The sequence below is a fragment of the Colobus angolensis genome, unplaced genomic scaffold (genome assembly GCF_000951035.1).
Source record: "Colobus angolensis palliatus isolate OR3802 unplaced genomic scaffold, Cang.pa_1.0 Scaffold90, whole genome shotgun sequence".
NCBI lineage: Eukaryota > Metazoa > Chordata > Mammalia > Primates > Cercopithecidae > Colobus > Colobus angolensis.
In genome coordinates this window covers 5,457,941-5,476,797 of record NW_012122932.1, presented here as the reverse complement: position 1 = coordinate 5,476,797, position 18,857 = coordinate 5,457,941, and the positions used below count along the sequence as shown (strand labels likewise).

At 48.9% G+C, this 18,857-nt stretch overlaps 1 protein-coding gene across 1 annotated transcript in view; it reads left to right on the top strand.

Annotated features, from left to right (window-relative positions):
- Positions 1 to 18,857, top strand: part of ANXA6 (annexin A6) — a 60,524-nt gene that overhangs the window by 21,262 nt on the left and 20,405 nt on the right. Inside the window, exons 6-18 of the mRNA XM_011931618.1 lie at positions 2 to 115; positions 1,535 to 1,625; positions 2,533 to 2,612; positions 4,379 to 4,435; positions 5,666 to 5,759; positions 6,286 to 6,381; positions 7,568 to 7,626; positions 9,321 to 9,443; positions 10,620 to 10,678; positions 12,354 to 12,432; positions 14,439 to 14,520; positions 15,789 to 15,883; positions 16,546 to 16,659. Of these exons, the coding sequence (XP_011787008.1) occupies positions 2 to 115; positions 1,535 to 1,625; positions 2,533 to 2,612; positions 4,379 to 4,435; positions 5,666 to 5,759; positions 6,286 to 6,381; positions 7,568 to 7,626; positions 9,321 to 9,443; positions 10,620 to 10,678; positions 12,354 to 12,432; positions 14,439 to 14,520; positions 15,789 to 15,883; positions 16,546 to 16,659 (1,143 nt within the window). The remainder of the gene's footprint in view (position 1; positions 116 to 1,534; positions 1,626 to 2,532; positions 2,613 to 4,378; positions 4,436 to 5,665; positions 5,760 to 6,285; positions 6,382 to 7,567; positions 7,627 to 9,320; positions 9,444 to 10,619; positions 10,679 to 12,353; positions 12,433 to 14,438; positions 14,521 to 15,788; positions 15,884 to 16,545; positions 16,660 to 18,857) is intronic.

The following is an 18,857-nucleotide window of genomic DNA, read 5'->3' as shown; positions in this document are numbered from 1 at the left end:
GGACCTCATTGCTGATTTAAAGTATGAATTGACGGGCAAGTTTGAACGGCTGATTGTGGGCCTGATGAGACCACCTGCCTATTGTGATGCCAAAGAAATTAAAGATGCCATCTCGGTAAGAAGTGGGGGGTGTATGTGTGTGCTGGGGTGGGGATGTGGTTAATGGGAAGATTCTGGGCTCTTCCAGAAGCAACTGGTGAGCCCCATAGCCACCCAGCAGATGTGAGATGTGTCCTGCTTCACAGACACATCTCAGTTTATCCCAGAGGAGCATCCCGGTCTTCACACAGACAGATGCAGACCGATGTCAGTGTGATGCACACCCCATGAAAGGGGCCCTTGGCACAGACCCCCTTACCAGGAGCTTGTAGTCCAAGGATACAGGTTATAGGGACATGAAGACAAATTGTGTCTAACACTCCTGAGGCCAAGGGCACACTAAAAGTAATCAACACGACCCTGGGCCAAGGGTTGTTTGAGAGGGCATCTTAAAGGATAATAGGATCAAGTTAAGCCCCAAATCCCAGAGAGGATTTGGTGGATAGAAGTGTCAAGGTCATTGCAGGGGGTAAAAATGGCAGGAGAAGTTGTGGTCCTGTGTTTAGGGTATGAGGAGTAGCTCAGCCTGGTTGAGGTAGAGGTAGAGAATTGCCCCCTAGAAAGAAGAGAGACAAAGCCCTTTAGGTATATTTAGCACTTTACAGTCTATAAAGTGCTATGATCTTTGTCTTCTATGAGCTATTAAGCATGAGTTCATTTTATAAACTGATGAACTTAGCAATGTGAGATTATTATCTTCTCCTTCTCCCTGTGAGTTTGGCAGCGCAACTAATATCATCTACATTTTACAGATGAGAAAACTGAGGCCCAAAAAGATAGTTTCTGAAGAGAATTCACAAAGCTGGAAGAGGGAGAACTAGAACCTATGTGTTTTAGTCCATTCTCATAGTCCATTCTTATTCATAAGTCCATTCTTGTTGCTATAAAGAAACACCTGAGATTGGGTAATTTATAAAGAAAAGAGGTTGAATTGGCTCATGGTTCTGCAGGCTGAACAGGAAGCATTGTGGCTTCTGCTTCTGGGGAAGCCTCAAGAAGCTTCCAATCTTGGTAGAAGGCAAAGAGGGAGCAGGCATCTCACACGGTGGGAGCAGGAGCAAGTGGGGAGGTGGGGAAGTGCTACATACTTTTAAACAACCAGATCTCACAAGAACTTATGATCATGAGAACAGTAGCAAGGGGATGGTGCTAACTATTCATGAGAAAGCGCCCCCATGGTCCAATCACCTCCCACCAGGCCCCACTTCCAACATTCAGGTCTACAATTCGACATGAGATTTGGTGGGGATACACATCCAAATCATATAACCATGTCTTAGGAGTCTCAGGGCAGCAGTTCCCAATCGGTGCCTAAGAGCTTGATAGGAGCCTCCTGAGTGCTGGGGCGATAGCCCTGGCTATGACCTGATCTCAGCCTGTGTCCAGTGGCCTCCCATCCCTGCCCTTAACTCATGTGCTCCTTTTCTTCTCCCAGGGCATTGGCACTGATGAAAAGTGCCTCATTGAGATCTTGGCTTCCCGGACCAATGAGCAGATGCACCAGCTGGTGGCAGCATACAAAGATGGTGAGATGGGCAGGAGGGGCCACTTAGGATCTTCAGATATGAAATGAGGATGATTGCAAGGGTGGGGACACTAAGATTCTAGCCATCTACCTTCTCTCCTCCTTTCTTCTGATCCATTTGTCCACCCATTCATCTATCCAATAAGTACTTGCTTTGTGCTGGGTGATGTGCTAGGTTCTCAGGATATGGTGGTGGATAAAACCAAAGGGGTCCCTCTCTCTTAGACCAATGAGATAATGAGATAATGAAGGAGACAGACAATAAACAGGTAAACAGATAAACATAATGATGATGTATTTTAGCTAAGTGTTATGAAGGAAACAAGGTAACAAGAATCAAACTTTTACCAGTGAGGTCTTGGGAGGAAATGAGGAACCAATTATATACAGAATAGAGAGAAGATCTTTCCAACAAAGGGCACGGCAAGTGCCAAGGCCCTGAAATAGAAATGAGCCTGGTAGCTGGTACAAGGCTAGATGGGTAGAGGACAGGGCAGGATCACACAGGGCCTGCAGGCCAAGAGACAGATGGTGTTTTATTCTGAGTCTAATGAGAAGTTGAGGAGTATCATGATCAGTTATGGGTTTTAAGACAGCCACCCTTATTGCCATGAATTGTAAAGGCATTGAGAATAGGGGAGGAGAGAACCATCAGAGAACTATAGCCACTGTCCAGGTGGGCCATCATGGTACAGGTGGGGTAGAGAGAGTGGACAGATTCCATTTCATCACATCGTGGTCAGTACGAAGAACTGTGAAAATACACCCTGGGTCTTGCCATGATGGTCAAGTAGACTGGGTTTGGGAATTTTTAAAAATATCTGATCATTTTGGGGGCATCAGGGGCCTTTATCCTGGATCCCTGAGGTCTCTGGGGATGAGACTAGAGCTTGCGGTCCTTTCTGCAGCCTACGAGCGGGACCTGGAGGCCGACATCATCGGCGACACCTCTGGCCACTTCCAGAAGATGCTTGTGGTCCTGCTCCAGGTTGGTTCACAGCCTGTTTTTTTCCTCTGGCGTTTGGGATGGCTTCTGTCTGACTCACCTGGGTGTAGATCTGAATGTCCAGGGGTCTGGTCAGCTTCCCCTGGTTTGCGCAGGCAGGTGTATTTGGCTAACGCGCTTTCCCTCTGGCACGCAGTCCTCTCGTGCCCAGGAGTGTCTTCTGCTGTGACTTTTTTCCTCTCTCCACACTCACTCCTCCCGCTCCTCTCTGGGCCTCCTTCCTGCCATGGCTTCTGCAGCTGCACATGCAGCATTTCTGGACCCCAGCATTCCTGGGGCTGCTGTGTGGAGTCTCCCACATCTGAGCCTTATTGTCTCCTCACAGCCCGCCCAAAGTATATCACGAAGAGACTATTAGGAGGCTACAAATTGGTGTCTATGGCTGAATTCAACTTGCCAAGTTGGATTTTTTTCCCCCATACAATGTGTTTTAAGAAAAGCAAAGCAAAACAAGTTTGAGTTAGTTGCTAACATTTGGAAATTGTGAGATTTTGCTCAAAAACCAGATTTCTGTATTATTTTGATGTGTTGAAAGTTGTGGTAGCAGCAGATCTGCATTCTGCATGACTGCAGTGGGCTGGAGATCATATGCCTCCTGCCCGCTTCACCATGAATGTTATCTACCTGGCCCTCTAGGTATCTCTGTGACCACAGGCACAGTGGGAACGGGCGTTGAGATGTCTCAAGCTCAGCTCCAAGGACTAGATGGTTATGAAACTTTGTATATAAATTAAGCCACCACTATGTTTCCTCTGTCCCCCATTTCCCATTTTATACCAGCTCCTCCCAACTCTGTTCCTCTCATTGCCGTAACAATCCCATATTAACCAGCTGGGGAATGATCAGGAGAAACCTCAGGAGTGAGATGGTGTGACCTGTGCCCCATTTTCAAAGTTGCTTCTTCTGGAGAGGAGCGTCGTATCCCTGTATCCTGGAGTCAGGCATTTTGTATCCTCAAGGTCTGAGAGTAAGCAGCAGCGTGGCACATGTTGTAAGCTTGCCAGCCCTGTCTTCTGCTCAGTCCCAAAGAGAACCCAGGGGATTTGAGATCCTGGAATGCACAATCCAAGGGGAAGAAGGGATGGCCGTAGACCTCTCCAGGCCACCTGCAGACCTCTGCCCATGTAAGAAGGAGTTGAGTACTGCTCTCCCCTGTTCCCTTTGTGCATCCTCCTCTATTTGTAAGCCTCCTTATCAGGTGGGGCAAAGGGCTTGGGCAGAACAACAGAAGCACCATTAGGATTTGGTGACTTTGTAGCTTGTGAGCTCAGATCTTGGGCCCAAATCCTTATTGGTGAATTCTTTAAGTTAGGCATAAGCGCTCCTAATAGAATGCAAATGTTCAGATCCTTTGCCCCTGTGGAATCATTGCTGGAGGAGTGTCATGGGCCATGCCAGGATCTGTGGCAGGGACCGTCGAGAACCTGGGGCCCTGTCCTCAGAGATGTCCTCAGGACAAGGCTCTGCCTACCTCTGGGCTGGGGACACCTGGAAGAACCTTGGTTGTTCTTGGGACTCTCCTGTGTGGACCCAGCCCTGATGATGAAGGGAAAGGCCAGAGGGAGGGACCCTTTCATTGCCTCACAAAATAGATACTGTGGTCTTCATGCAATAGCAGTCACTGCTTCTGGACACATCTGGGCCACCAGCTTTTCCTGCTTTCCCTGTCTCCACCACTGGCATCCAGGCCTCCCTCCTGGCTTGGCTTTGCAGTGTTTGAAACACATATTCTTTGTCTCTCTGCCCAGGGAACCAGGGAGGCGGATGATGTAGTGAGCGAGGACCTGGTACAACAGGACGTCCAGGTAAACAAGCACCATTGAAAATCCCTGAGGCACAGCAGAAGAGCCTCGGGAGGGGAGAGGTTGGGGCCCTGGGAAGGGCTGGAGGTGAAGTCATTTGCATCAAATACCAGAAATAACCCAGCCACAGCTATCATGTATACTGGTGCTTTGTTGAAGAAAAGATATAAGTTATCTTTCAAAGGTACATCCCATATGTAATATTGGTGAGATGTACTTTGGAGCTTTCTTTATTCATTCAGTTATTTAATATTATTGAAGTTAAATACCTAGTATGTGCTAGGCACTCTGCCAAGCGTTGGGAAATCACTAATGAACAAAATCGAGTGGTACCAGGAGAGACAGGCATATATTAATCACACAAACACCTTCTCTATCAATATATTGTACATTGCAGGCGTTTTGAGTACCCAGTACATGCCAGCAGCACCACAGGGGCAGATACAGAGAATGCTATGACATAGTCCCTGTTGTTAAGGAGCTCATACAATAGTGTGGAGATAGACATGTGAAGAAGTCATTATCATATACAGTAGATCAAAGTGATAAAGAAGCAGAAAGCTGTGGGAGCCTAGGAGAGGGAGGAAAGGAGGGAAACAGAACTCTGCCTGGGAGCATCGGGAAGTACTTTGAGAAAAAATGGAATACTTAATCTGGGCCTTGAAGGTTGAGTAGGAGTTTCTCCACAAAGAAAGGAAGAAAGGCATATAGGTATAGTCATATACCACGTAATGACGTTTTGGTTAATGATGGACCACATATATGATGCTAGTCCCAATAGATTATGGACCACATATATGATGCTAGTCCTATAAGATTATAACCCCATATTTTTACTGTGCCTTTTCTATGATTATATGTGTCTAGGTACACAAATTCTTGCCATTGTGTTGCAGTTGCCTATGGTATTCGGTAAGGTAGCATGCCAAACCAGGTGTGCTGACTAGGAGCAATAGGCTATACCATGAAGTCTGGGTGTGTAGTAGACCATGCCATCTAGGTGTGTGTACGTGCTCTACGATCCTCACACAATGGCAAAGTCGCCTAACAATGGCAGTTCTCAGAATGTATCCCTATCATTAAAAGATGCATGACTGTTTTATACACAGAGGTCCTCAGGCTACCAATTGCTGGTGTGTTCAGGGATCAGGCAGCAGTTCTGAGTGGCCTGGTCAGCGTGTCCTGTCTCCTGAGGTTTCCTCTTTCAGTCAAGTGCCACCTCTTCCCCTTTAGGACCTGTACGAGGCAGGGGAACTGAAATGGGGAACGGATGAAGCCCAGTTCATTTACATCTTGGGAAATCGCAGCAAGCAGCATCTTCGGTTGGGTAAGCTCCAGAGAAGACCTAAAGCTGCTCCCTTGGGTTTATGCCAAGAATTCCTTTCTTTATCTCTTTTCTTTACCACTAATGGAACATGACAGCTACTTCAGTCCCAATTCAAACTCTAGTCCTGAGTTTATTAGGTTGTTGTGAAAGTAATTGTGGTTTTTACCATTACTTTAAAAAAAAAAAAGGCAAAAACCGCAATTACTTTTGCACCAACCTAATATTAGACAGTGGTTTGTACAGTCCCTCAGCAAAGTCATTAACAGGATGCTTGGCCTTCCATCTCCAGTGCCAGTCCTGTCTCCATGTTAGGGGATGAGGTGCAGTCCCTCACCAGCTGTGAAGCTCATCTGCACAATGCTGGTGATGTGCGTGATCTCCCAGTCGCCTCCATCAGAGCACCAGCCCTAGCTTCATGGTGGACAGTCAGGTCCTGGCCACTGCGCCCCCCCACTCTTGAAGTCCTCATTTCTTCTCGGGGTTACAGAGGCACTCTCAAACCTCCCTGTCTCTCTGTCTGACACAGTGTTCGATGAATATCTGAAGACCACAGGGAAGCCGATCGAAGCCAGCATCCGAGGGGAGCTGTCTGGGGACTTTGAGAAGCTAATGCTGGCCGTAGGTATGTCCTGACATTGGATTCCTGCGGGTTTTAGGGGATTCTGGAACACTGGCCTAGGAACAAGGAGCTGAGAATGGAAAGGGGAATTACATGGTATAGAATTGGGAAGGAGAAAACCAGGTGGGCCGTGAATTCTAAAAGTTTCTCCAGGGCAGCATGGCTGAGGCTGGGGAAGGGAAAGGGGTTTGAGCCTCAGGTACTGACTTCCTCCAGCTCCCTTCTCCACCATGGCAGGTGACAAAGAGCTCTGAACTTGGGCTGAGGATAATGATGATCCTAATAGTTGACTTTTGTGGAGCATCTGCGGTGTGCCAGGCACTGTGCTGAGTGTGTAATCTTTATAAAAGACCCAGGAGTGGCCACTTCCATGATCTCTATTTCACAGATGAGGAAACTGAGTCTCACCAAGGCTGATCATTTGCTGAGGGGTAGTTTTGTAATGAGTTGGGGGTACTGAGAATGTGAGGATGTGAGGAGCTGGCTAGTCAGTGGTGGAGCCAAGAGTCAAACCAGGGCTTCTCCCAAATTGGCTTGGAGCAAGTCACTTCTGCTTACTGGGCCTCCGTTTCCTCATCTATCAAGTGGGGTGGGGGGTGGGCAGGAAGGATGGACTGCCTTAATTGCCTCCCCAGAAGCCCTTGCAATTCCAGCATTCCAGCAGTTAGCATGTCTGAGTCAGGAATATGTTGTGTGTTTGTATTTCTTGGGGGAAACCTGCAGCTCCTTTATTGTCCCTCCCAGAGCCATCCCCTGCCCTCCCTGTTTGAAGTAGTCAGCCAGTGGGACTCACAGTGATTCAGTGAGATTCACAATGATTCAGCTGCCAGTACCTTTCTGGTGTAGCAGGTCTAAACAAATGCCTTTTCCTCCTTCACCCCAGACCCTTCCCCCACCCCAGCTCAATTCCCTGTGAAAACCAAAAGGACTAGAAAGATAAAGGGGGTCTGTCTTTGTGATGGACTTCAACAGGATTATTTCAACAAGATTATTTCCTGTTTATTCCCTGGGTTTGCGGTAAAAGTGGGTTGGTCTGGGGTGCTCTGGGGCTGTGAGCTATCAGGAACCACGGTTCTTCCTGTATTGAGCTAGGTGGTCCTCAAGGAACAGAAACAAAGAGGGAGTCAGGCCATCCCATCCCCCTTCAGAGGAAGCCAGAATAACTCTCCCTCTTCCTCCCTCTTCACAGTGAAGTGTATCCGGAGCACCCCGGAATATTTTGCTGAAAGGCTCTTCAAGGCTATGAAGGTGCGTGGCGGGACGATGTGAATGAGGTTTGGGGAGAGGACTATTGGCACTCTTTGACAAGTCCTTGGGATCCAGTGGCCAAAGAGAGCCCTTCAGGGATGGCCACAGGGCCGACCCTGGTGAAGGTGCTCCATCCCAGGTGAGCTCTAGGGCCAGGAATGCTGCTGGTCACATGTCCTTCCATCTGCACACCTGGCTGATGTCATGAATCAACAGATGGACTTAGGGTGGCAGCCTGCACCTGATCCCTCCAGCCAAATGGGTTGGCAGCTCGGACTTTGAAAAAGTATTAACCAGAATGTTTATATACAGCGTATGTAGGCAAGACCACTTTGGCCTTGCCTGCTAAGACTCATCATGCTCACCCTGTGACAGTTCCACTCTGGGTGTGTTTCTGAGAAAGCTTCCCAGGCTTTTACACATATGACGCACAGAGAAACTAGTATTTTTGTGATGCACTGGAGGAAATGAATGCAGTCATTTGCTGCCAGAGGCCTGAGGCCTGAGACCCAGGAGCTTGGGCCTTCCTGGCCGTGGTTGGCCATTCCAAAAGTGCAAAGTAGACTGTTGGCCATTCTCTGCCCACCAGTGTGCCATAATGAGGTGGGGCAGCTCAGCCCTAGAGAGATGTTTGCCTATATGCATGAATTCATAAGAATGCCCATCACAAGGCTGCGTGCATGCAGTGGCTCACACCTGTAATCTCAGCACTCTGGGAGGCCAAAGTGGGAGGATCACTTGAGGCCCAAAGTTCAAGACCAGCCTGGGCAACATTGTAAGACCTTTGTCTCTACAAAAATAAGAAATAGAACTAGCCAGGGGCTGTGGCACATACCTGTAGTCCTAACCACTCGAGAGGCTGAGGCAGGAGGATTTCTGGAGCACAGGGCCCATAGGTTTGAGCCTTCAGTGGATGCAGTGTGCCATGTGATTGCACCACTGTACTCTAGACTGGAAAACAGAGTGAGACCCTGTCTCTTCAAAAAAAAAAAAAAAGGAATACTTATAACAGTATTGCCTATAATAGGAAAAAGCTAGAAACAACCCAGTGAGTGACCATCAAGAATAGCATGGCAAAAAAATAAATGCACAGCGGTATATTTGCAAAGTTCCAAAATGTATAAATCTAAGTGTATTGCTTAGAGTTACAAAGCTATGGTAAAATTATAAGGAAAATCAAGTGTGAAAATTATACATGAAGAGAGAAGAAGAGGTTTGTAACAATGAGAGGGCTGGGCGCGGTGGCTCACGTGTGTAATCGTACCATTTTGGGAGGCTAAGGCAGCCCTTGAGGCCAGGAGTTCAAGACCAGCCTGGCCAACATGGCAAGACCCCATCTTTACTAAAAGTACAAAAATTACCTGGGCGTAGTGGCAGGTACTTGTACTCCCAGCTGCTCAGGAAGCTGAGGCAGGAGAATTGCTTGAGCCCGGAAGGCAGAGGCTGTAGTGAGCTGAGATCACACCACTGCACTCCAGCCTGGGCAACAGAGTGAGACCCTATCTCAGAAAAAAAAAAAAAACAAAGCAATAAGAGGAGCATAGATAGAGCTTCAATGGGAATGGCAACGTCTGCTTCTTTTGCTCTAATTTTTAACTTTTTATTATGAAAATAGGATTTTCAACTAAGTTGGGAGCTATCGGCACTCTAGCCTCCTCTCAAGTCCATGTTCCCCAAACCCACTTGCCTTGCAGGGCCTGGGGACTCGGGACAACACCCTCATCCGCATCATGGTCTCCCGTAGTGAGCTGGACATGCTCGACATTCGGGAGATCTTCCGGACCAAGTATGAGAAGTCCCTCTACAGCATGATCAAGGTCAGCAGAGCTCATGGGGGCAGAGTAGGGAGCATGGAGCTTTTCGCCAAGACAGAGGGCTTAGGGACTATTCCCAGGGAAAGGAAATGTCCCAGGAAGTGGGAGTCTCTTGGACATTCCAGGAGCCCCTGTCTTGTGGCTCATTCAAGGAATTTAAGGATATTCAACAGAAAAGCAACTGTTAGGGGTGTTTGTAAGTGGAAAGGCTACAGACCGAGGCAGGGGCTGGGTCATGAAGGACACACAAGCTGAATTAAGGGAGAGGACTCTGCCCCAAGGGCAGTGAGAGTTCACAGTCTCCCGGAGGAAGGCTGGAAAACACCGAAGAACACAAATGAGGGTTAATGGGGAGGGTTAATGGGGAACCTTTGGCCTGGGCCGGGTGATTGGTGATGACCCTGGGACATCCGGCCCCTGAGGCTGTATCAGGAGACATATGTAAAGTTAGGGAAGTTTTCCCTTTTTTTTTGGATTACTGAAATAAAGCTTTATGGGGTGATAGAGAAAGAGATCCAAGTTGTGTTCTCCAAAGTATGTTTCCAAACGGTAATTTTTTTAGGTGTTATGTGCAAAATGTTCTATGGGAAAATAAGTTCGTAACAAACCAGAATAAGCAAAGATAAATAAGCCAGTTTCTTTACCTCAGAGCTTCTCACAGCCTTTCATATTTTGAAGTCCATTATGAAGCCCCAAGAGGGATATGGAATATGCATCTATATGGATATGTGCATCTGTGTAATATATATATTTGTTTAATTTTTTGCATTTCCCAATGTTTTTGCTCATGGAACCCCATTCCCATGCATATTTCACGTGGAAGGGCTGGGCTGGGGACTGTCTGGTGGCGCTGCTGTGCTGGGGCACTGGCTTGAAAGGGCAGCTAGCGTCTCCTCTCAACTCCGCACATTGGTTGTGAAGTCATATTGGTAACTTGAAATTGTCCATTGCTGGAAGTATTTACACCACAGAAATTGGCAAATGCTATAAATTAGGGCTTCCCCCAACCTCCTGCTGAGAACCAGTTATTCAATATTAACCAGCACAGGAGGGTCAGGGCTGCTATGAATAAGTGTTCATTCAGCCTTTCCCTCTTTTAGGCTGTGCAGAACCTTCACCTCCTTGTCTGAGAGGAGCCCAGGGCTGGATGAGAGGTAACCTTTCTTTCTTTCTCTCCAGAATGACACCTCTGGCGAGTACAAGAAGTCTCTGCTAAAGCTGTGTGGGGGAGATGATGAGTAAGTGGCTTCTTGGCCCCTGGCTGGAGGGCATGGCCTTGGGGTGGCAGGCAGGGACTCTCCTGGCTCGCATCCTGATGGGTGAATTGGATGAGCTGGGGATTCCCCTGAGCCAGGAGTGTCACAAAAGTGAAAGGCGGCCTTTGCTGGTGCCTTTTGTGCTTGTGGATCTGTGTGTCTGAGCGTGTGGTGGTCTGAACGTGAGCGTGGTCTCCTGTATATGGAGATGTCTGCTCTTGTGAACCTGGAAAGTCAGTCTGGGGTTGTGGACCAGGAACCAGATTATGAGCATCCAAGCCCTGCTATTTCATAGCGGTTTTTCGGTTTCATCACCTGTTAAATGGGAAAAGAAAACATTCCTGCTCTGCATATTCATTTGTGCAGCATATATGTGTTAAGTACCTTCTGGGTGCAGACCCTGTGAGGAAGCCCCTGTTGAAGGCCATAGCCCAGAAGGGGATATAGACCAGTTTCCAGAAGGGAGCAGTCCTGTGCTGGGGAGAACTGGCTGTGCCATGTAAAAAGCGTATATAAAAGCACACAGAGATGCCCTAGCCCAGACCAAGGGGAGACTCTTTGGAGATACACGGTGAGACCCAAGGAGGAAGGGGAAGAGCCAGGTGAAGACAGGGTCTGGGGACAGTGTTTGGGTGGAGGAAATCACCTACAGAAAAGCCTAGGAGTGAGAAGGAGCAGCCTGATTCATTCATATGTCCCAGGTCATGCATTTATGGAGTACTAGGGAGAGAAATAAGGCAGAGAAGTGGGAGGACCTGGGGGCCTCTTCCCAGAGTATTAAATTGGGGCATTACTTGACCAAATTTGTGTGCTGGAAAGGGAACAGGAGGCACTCTGATTTCCTTTCTCTGGGACTTATAAAGATCCAATTACGGAAGGGATGCAAGAATTTCCTGTGAACCTTTGGTAAGGACCATAGAGATTGATGCAGTTCAGCAGATATTACTGAGTTGATACATCCAGGCACTTTGCAGGAGGAGATGTGGGGCTTGCATGGCCATAGCCTGCTCATTGGCCTGTTTGAGAGGGGAGAGTTGGATAGAAGACACTCAAATTCTAAGGAAGAAAGGGGAGGCTGAAAGATTGGAAAAATCCTATCCTGCTTGGACCCTGCAGCCAGGAAGGCTGCCCTTAAAAGCCAGCATTGGTTGGGCACAGTGGCTCACGCCTGTAATCCCAACACTTTGAGAGGCTGAGGCGGGAGATCACCTGAGGTCAGGAGTTCAAGACCAGCCTGGCCAACATGGTGAAACCCCGTCTTTACTAAAACTACAAGAATTAGCCAGGCGTGTGGCCTGTAATCCCAACTACTCAGGAGGCTGAGGCAGGAGAATCGCTTGAACCCCGGGGGCAGAGGTCTCAGTGAGCTGAGATCGCGCCACTGCACTCCAGCCTGGGTGACAAGAGCGAAACTCCGTCTCAAAAAAAGAGGCAGCATTGCAGGGGGTGTCGAGAGATGGAAGGTTCTCAGAAATGGAGGGAGGACCCTGGTGAATGGAGGAGGCATAGGCTGGAGATAAAGAAAGCTTAACGTGTGTGTGGTGTGTGCACGTGTGTGTATGTGTTGGGGTGTGTGTGTGTGTGTGTGTGTTGTTGTGTGGAGTGTTGCCCGTGATGACATTCCTTCCTGTCCTCTCCCTAAACCCCTCCATTCCAGTGCTGCTGGCCAGTTCTTCCCGGAGGCAGCGCAGGTGGCCTATCAGATGTGGGAACTTAGTGCAGTGGCCCGAGTAGAGGTCAGACTTTCCCCTCCTCCTGCTTGACCTCTTGACCACAGCTTTTCTGCTTGCGCCTTCCTGCTGCTCTGGTTGGCACCCAGCTGCCCCCTGGCGGCCAACCCGACACGTTGATTCTCACATCTGAAGCTTCCTTTTCTCCCTTGGAGTGATGAATCGGTGGAGGGGCGCACCTGGTTTCTGCATTAGCTTCTGACACGCTGGAAAGGGTTCTGGCCCACTTACTAACAGGGCTTGCTGAAATGGAGACCTGGCTGGTTCCATGGAGGGGCCTGTCCCACCCGGGGTCCAAAGAGTTGGCCTCAGAGACACGAAAGCTGAGAACAGATGGGCGTCCCTGGGTGCACTGGAGGATTTCAGGTTGTCCTCCTCAGCATCCTGAGACTGGGGGTCCGCAAAGGACAGGAATGAAAGGTTTCACCAAAGTACTTTAGGCAACCATTCTAGAGACTGTAACGCTTGGCCCACACAAAAATGTGTAGGACCTTGGAACTCTCTGTTACTTACTCACTATGTGACCTTTGGAAGATGCCCCCTCCCTCTGGGCCTCTATGTCTCCATCTTTAAAATGAGGGGTTAACACGGCAATCTCGGTGATCTCTTAGGGCTCTTGAGCTCTGATGTTCTAGGACAGCGTTCCCCAAATGATAAGTCAAGAGATCTTTGCAGATGATCATAGGTGATGTGAGAAGTGAATTTAGTTTGGCAGGGGTGAATAACGCAGAACTCCACATAGTGAATGAGAAAGGCACTCCTTTTCAATTTCATCAGCGTTTCTGATTATGTCAAAGAGGAAGTCTTGGTTTGGTGCCACCATCCCTGCAACACTTGCTGATTTTCATATTTCACAAAGAGAAAGCTGAGAGAGCTCGCTTTAAGTTTCAGAGCTTCTGGCAAGCAGAGGCATCATGTTCAATTTCATGGTATTTCACCTCTTTTGTTTTTATTACATTGATTTTTGTGGTAAATTGTCAGTTTATGATACATGGTATCAACTTCCTAATTCATGGTAGTAATATAAAAGTAATTTCATCCTTTTTTTTTTTTTTGAGATAGAGTCTCACTCTGTTACCCAGGCTGGAGTACAGGGCCACGATCATGGCTCACTGCAGCCTCCCCAGGCTCAGGTGATCGTTCCACCTTAGCCTCCCAAGTAGCTGGGACTTCAGGTGGACACCACCACACCTGGCTAATTTTTGTAGAGACAGGGTTTCACCGTGTTGCCCAGGCTGGTCTTGAACTCATGGGCTCAAGCGATTCTCCTGCCTTGGCCTCCCAAAGTGCTGAGATTACAGGCATGGGCCATTGTGCCAAGCCTCATTAATTCACTTAAACAATTATTTTTTAAGTGTGCCTATTATATGTCAGACACTGTTGTAGACACCTGGGATATATAACAGGATAAAACGGATACAATTCCTTGCCCTTTGGGAGTAATTTTAAATGCACTTCAAAAATGGATGTATTTAAATAAGTCAGAAAAGAAGTTGAATTACATAAAACCATTAAGAGATGGCATAGTGTGTGTGCTGATTTGGAAAAGTGAGAGTCCTTCAGGAGTGACTGAAATTTGGGAAACTCTGTTCTGGTATTTCAGAACATTTCAGCTGCCTTTTCAGGGGGAATGACTCTTTAAGAGGCAGAGGGGGTCTCAGGGGCAGGGTAGGATTCAGAAGAATTGGGGAGGCTCCGGTGGAATAAGTAGCCAAGGGGCACTAGAACCGAGGCAGATCCTGTGGCAGGCAGGAGCCTAGCCAATTTCCCTTGACCAGGACTTGCCCTGCTCCCAGCCCTGAGTCCCTCTCTCCCTCTCTCTATCTTTCTGTCTCTCTCTCTCAGCTCTTGTGCAGGGTCTGTCTGCTGTGGCTTCACCTCTGCCTCTTTCCCCACCCACACCGCTTGGTTTGGGCTCGTGGGGAGAGCTTCCCACCCTCGCATGCTGTCTCTCAGCCTGGCCCCCAGGGGGGCCTTCAGACACCTGCTGAGTCTCTTTCTGCTTCTCACAGCTGAAGGGAACTGTGCGCCCAGCCAATGACTTCAACCCTGATGCAGATGCCAAAGCGCTGCGGAAAGCCATGAAGGGACTCGGTACGGGGGATGGGAAGGGAGCAGGGTTGCTCTTGGGTCAGCAGATGTGGTGGGTTCGGCCGTGGGCTGGCAGAGGACAGAGTGAGGTTTCAAATTAGAGTCTGCAGGATGAGGAAGACTTGATCTCAAGTTTCCACCCTCCTGGCTTCTGGAGTATAAGGAGGAGGGGCAGGAGAGGGTTCATAAGGAACTTGACAGAAGCCCTTCCCAGGGACCAAGGTGTCCCCCAGCCTCCTGGGAGCAGTATTCTGGCACTGAAGAAAGTACCAAATCATAGAATTGGTGTGGTGCCCCGGCTCTGCTGCTGACTCACCGTGTGACTCTGGGTGAGCCTCTCAGCCACTCTGGGTCTGAATTTCCCCACATGTAAAATAGGACTGTGGACCCTGGAACCCAAGAGCCCCAGTTCTATGGTGGGAGTGTGCCCTGCTGGGCAGGTCTTTCAGACCTACATTTGGCACCAATGGGAGGAGTACTGCACCCACAGGTTCAGATCAGCTGGGCCTGTGCTCAGAAAGTCCAGCCTGGGACTGGCCATCTAGGGTTTGGCTTTCTTTGCCTTTTCTGCCCTGTCTGTCTGACAGCAACTCCCAGGAGGCTTTAGGTTAAGTCCATCACCTCCTGGGCTTCCTTTCCATGTGTCTCATGGGAATGATGATATCTTCCAAGCTTCCCTGGGACTGTAGGATGATAGAGGTAAAAATGCCATGAAGGACCCCCATGCTGGGTCTACGGTTGATGGCATTAATCTGAGAAGCAGGAAGTGGTGTCCTAATGCCTTCTAGAGTCAACCTGCCATGGTTAGAGGGACTCAGGGTCCAGCTCCCAGAGAGTTGAAGAGAAAGGACATAGAGTCGCTAACAGGACTTGGACTGTCAGGGTTGGAAGGATCCCTTGGTAACTACTCCAGCCTCTTCATGTTACAGATGTGGAAACCAAGTCCCATCAAGGGAAGGGGACTTGCCCAGGGTGGGTAGCCATTGCCAGAGTCAGAACTAGAACTCAGAGGCCCTGACTCCCAACCCAGTACTCTCTACCTCCCAGCTGTCCTTGTTCCTCAGCGTGTCAATAGGAAAGGGAGGGAAGAGCCCAGCAGAAATCAGTGGCCTGAGCCATAGGCAAGCAGACTGCAGGGACTCAGAAGCACATGTCCGCCTAGCCAGGCTTCTACCCTGACAAAGATTGACGAGGGACCATCAGCGGGCGGTGTATGGGGAAAGCTGAGAGCCACAGGCCTTCTTCTGAGGCATGTCGCTTTGGTGACTCAGGGACTGACGAAGATACAATCATCGATATCATCACACACCGCAGCAATGCCCAGCGGCAGCAGATCCGGCAGACCTTCAAGTCTCACTTTGGCCGGGTAAGGACCTCCTCCTGGGCTCTGGGTGCGACATGCATGCACCTTGCCTGACTGAGCTCAGCCTGTCCCCATCGGTTCTGCACAGTTGGGCACCAGGGTCTTCATGGCAGTGGGACCCTGTGTGGTTGTGTGATCCCAGACTGTCTCCAGCACTGGGTTTGGGCAGACGTATCTTTCCATTCCCCCAGTTCCTTGTGATGGGCAACACGTGTGTGAGATGCTCAGCGGCCTCAGAGGCACAGCATGGGGCCGGGGCCAAGATCAGGGCTATGAGTTGTTTTCAATGTGCTTTGGGCGTCTTGCAGTTCCTCTGCACAGAGAGAGCTGGCTTCAAGGCCCCAACTGAGTGTCAGTGATTATTGCACATTGGTGGCATCTGGCTTAGGTGGGGTGCGTTTCCCCCTGGATGGAAACAGTGTCCTTCAGCACTGCTCCCTTCCTGTTCCTGTCTCCTGTGTCAAGGAGAGTGGGTCTTCCTCCTGGTTGTTTTTTCCCTACCCTCTTGGCTACATCTAAATAATAAGTGCAACATCAGCAAAGACAGACACAAGCTTCCACGATCCCTCATGTGGAACCCCTGTTTCCTCGCTCCATCTCCTCCATCCTGGGTCATGTGTGGGCAAGTGTTGATGTTGGCATGACTGGGGCTCTGCCCTTTGCAGGACTTAATGGCTGACCTGAAGTCTGAGATCTCTGGAGACCTGGCAAGGCTGATTCTGGGGCTCATGATGCCACCGGCCCATTACGATGCCAAGCAGTTGAAGAAGGCCATGGAGGTACAGTTGGCACCAGAGGGTCTAGTGTCTGCCGGTGCCGGTGGGGATACAGGTGGTCCTCAGAAGCCCAGGTGGATTAGCCATAACTTCTTGGTAGAACTCCTCCCACACTCAGTTCAAACTGGCATAAACACAGAAGGAGATGTTGGCTCCTATAGTTGAAAACTACAGGACTAGATCTGAGTCCAGAGACTCAAATGATGTTCTGTGGACCCTTGGCTCACCCCTGTCTTGCATCTGCTGTCCTCTCTTACAGCTTCACTCTCAGGCAGCCTTTCTCCCCATGGTGGCAGGGTCGCTTATGTCCATCCTGCCAGCTAGCAGCTCCAACAGAAAGAGTTCCTTCTTCCTAGGAGTTCCAACAACAGTCTTGGCATTTACTCCAAGTTGATTCAGCTTGAGTCACATGCCCACTGGTGTCAGAAGAGTCTCATGGAGCCACTGGAGGAAGTGGGGTGGGTCTCGAAGGAAAGCAGCAGCAGTTGGAGTCTGTACTCCAGCCCAGCCCTGCCACTCATTCATTGTGTGACTGGGCCATTCCTTACATGTCCCAATCCTGTGTGCCTTCATCTGGGAAATGGAAATGGTCACCTCTGCCCTTCAAACTAGGACAGGTCAATCAAGGTCACAGGTATGAAGGGCATTGTTAACTCTGAAGAACTGACCCTACATTAAACAAGAAAGCATTATGTCCTGGCCCAGAAGTTGCTAAAACTGCTTTGCTTCCCAAGGTACCAACTGTACTAGTGGATACTGTTTGTAAGGAGCATATGATAACTATCCCAGGCTAGGTACATTAGTTCAATTAGTTGCCTCCTCAAGCCACAAGGCAAGGCTTTTATTTTGTCCCCATTTTACAGATGGGGAAACTGAGACTTGGAGGTTAGTTTGCTTGGTCAAGGTCATAGAACTATGAAGTAGCAAAGCTGAGGTTCAGACCAGTCTGTCTGACTCTAGAGCCTGTCTTGACAACCACATAAAACCAGTAGTGCTTTTGGCCCCTTGGGCATTAAGAGGAAGGCAGCAATGGGAGCTGGAGGACTTCATAAAAACATTGCCTAGGCTAAGCAGATTAAGATGATTGTTTTTTAAAATACCTAAGCCAAAAAGCAAATGGTCTAAAGACATGGGGTTCAGAAATAGAAGAGATCAACGAGCTAACCCAACTCAATCCTTTCCGTTTTCGAAGTTTCCAAGTGGGAAACAGAGGCTCAGAGAGTCAGTGAGTTAGGGGGAGACCAGGGCTAGACCCTAGTCTCGGCACTTTCTTGATTGCCTCACCACACACCTGCTTCTAACAAAGAAATGATTGAAGATCTCAATCAGGATGAGTCTCCTAGGATCTGAGAAGGCAGGACCATTAGTAACCTCTTTGAGGACAGAGAACATGTCTTGACTCTTGCCTTTTTTTTTTTGAGATGGAGTCTCGCTCTTTCACCCAGGCTGGAGTGCAATGGTGTGATCTCGGCTCACTGCAACCTCTGCCTCCCAGGTTCAAGCGATTCTCCTGCCTCAGCCTCCTGAGTAGTTGTGATTACAGGTGCCTGCCACCATGCCCAGCTAATTTTTTTGTCTTTCTAGTAGAGAAGGGGTTTCACCATGTTTGCCAGGATGGTCTTGAACTCCTGACCTCAGGTGATCTGCCCACCTCAGCTACCCAAAGTGCTGGGATTACAGGCGTTAGCCACCACGCCTGGACTTTTTTTTTTTTTTTTGGTAGCTGTAGCCCCAGCACCTTGCACAGTGGCTAACACATAATAGGTGCCTTAACAAGTATTTGAATGAGTGAATTAGTCATTGACTCAATCAATCAATCCTGCCTGCCTTCTCTCCTCCCTGATAGTTTTCCCCACTTCCCTGTATGCAGATATTTGCATAACAGGTCCCCAGGCTGCGGTAGTCCAGGGCGTGTAATGTCTCAATTCACAAATCACTCCTCAAATCCAAGAATAAACATGTAAGCCAGCCATGGTGGCTCATGCCCGTATTCTTAAAACTTTGGGCTTGAGTCCAGGAGTTCCAGACCAGGCTGGGCAATATGGTGAAGCCCTGTCTCTACAAAAAATATAAAAATTAGCCAAGCATGGTGGCATGCTTCTGTGGCCCCAGCTACTTAGGAGGCTGAAGTAGGAGGATCACCTGAGTCTGGGAGGTTGAGGCTGCAGTAATCATGCCATTGCACTCCAGCCTGGGCAACA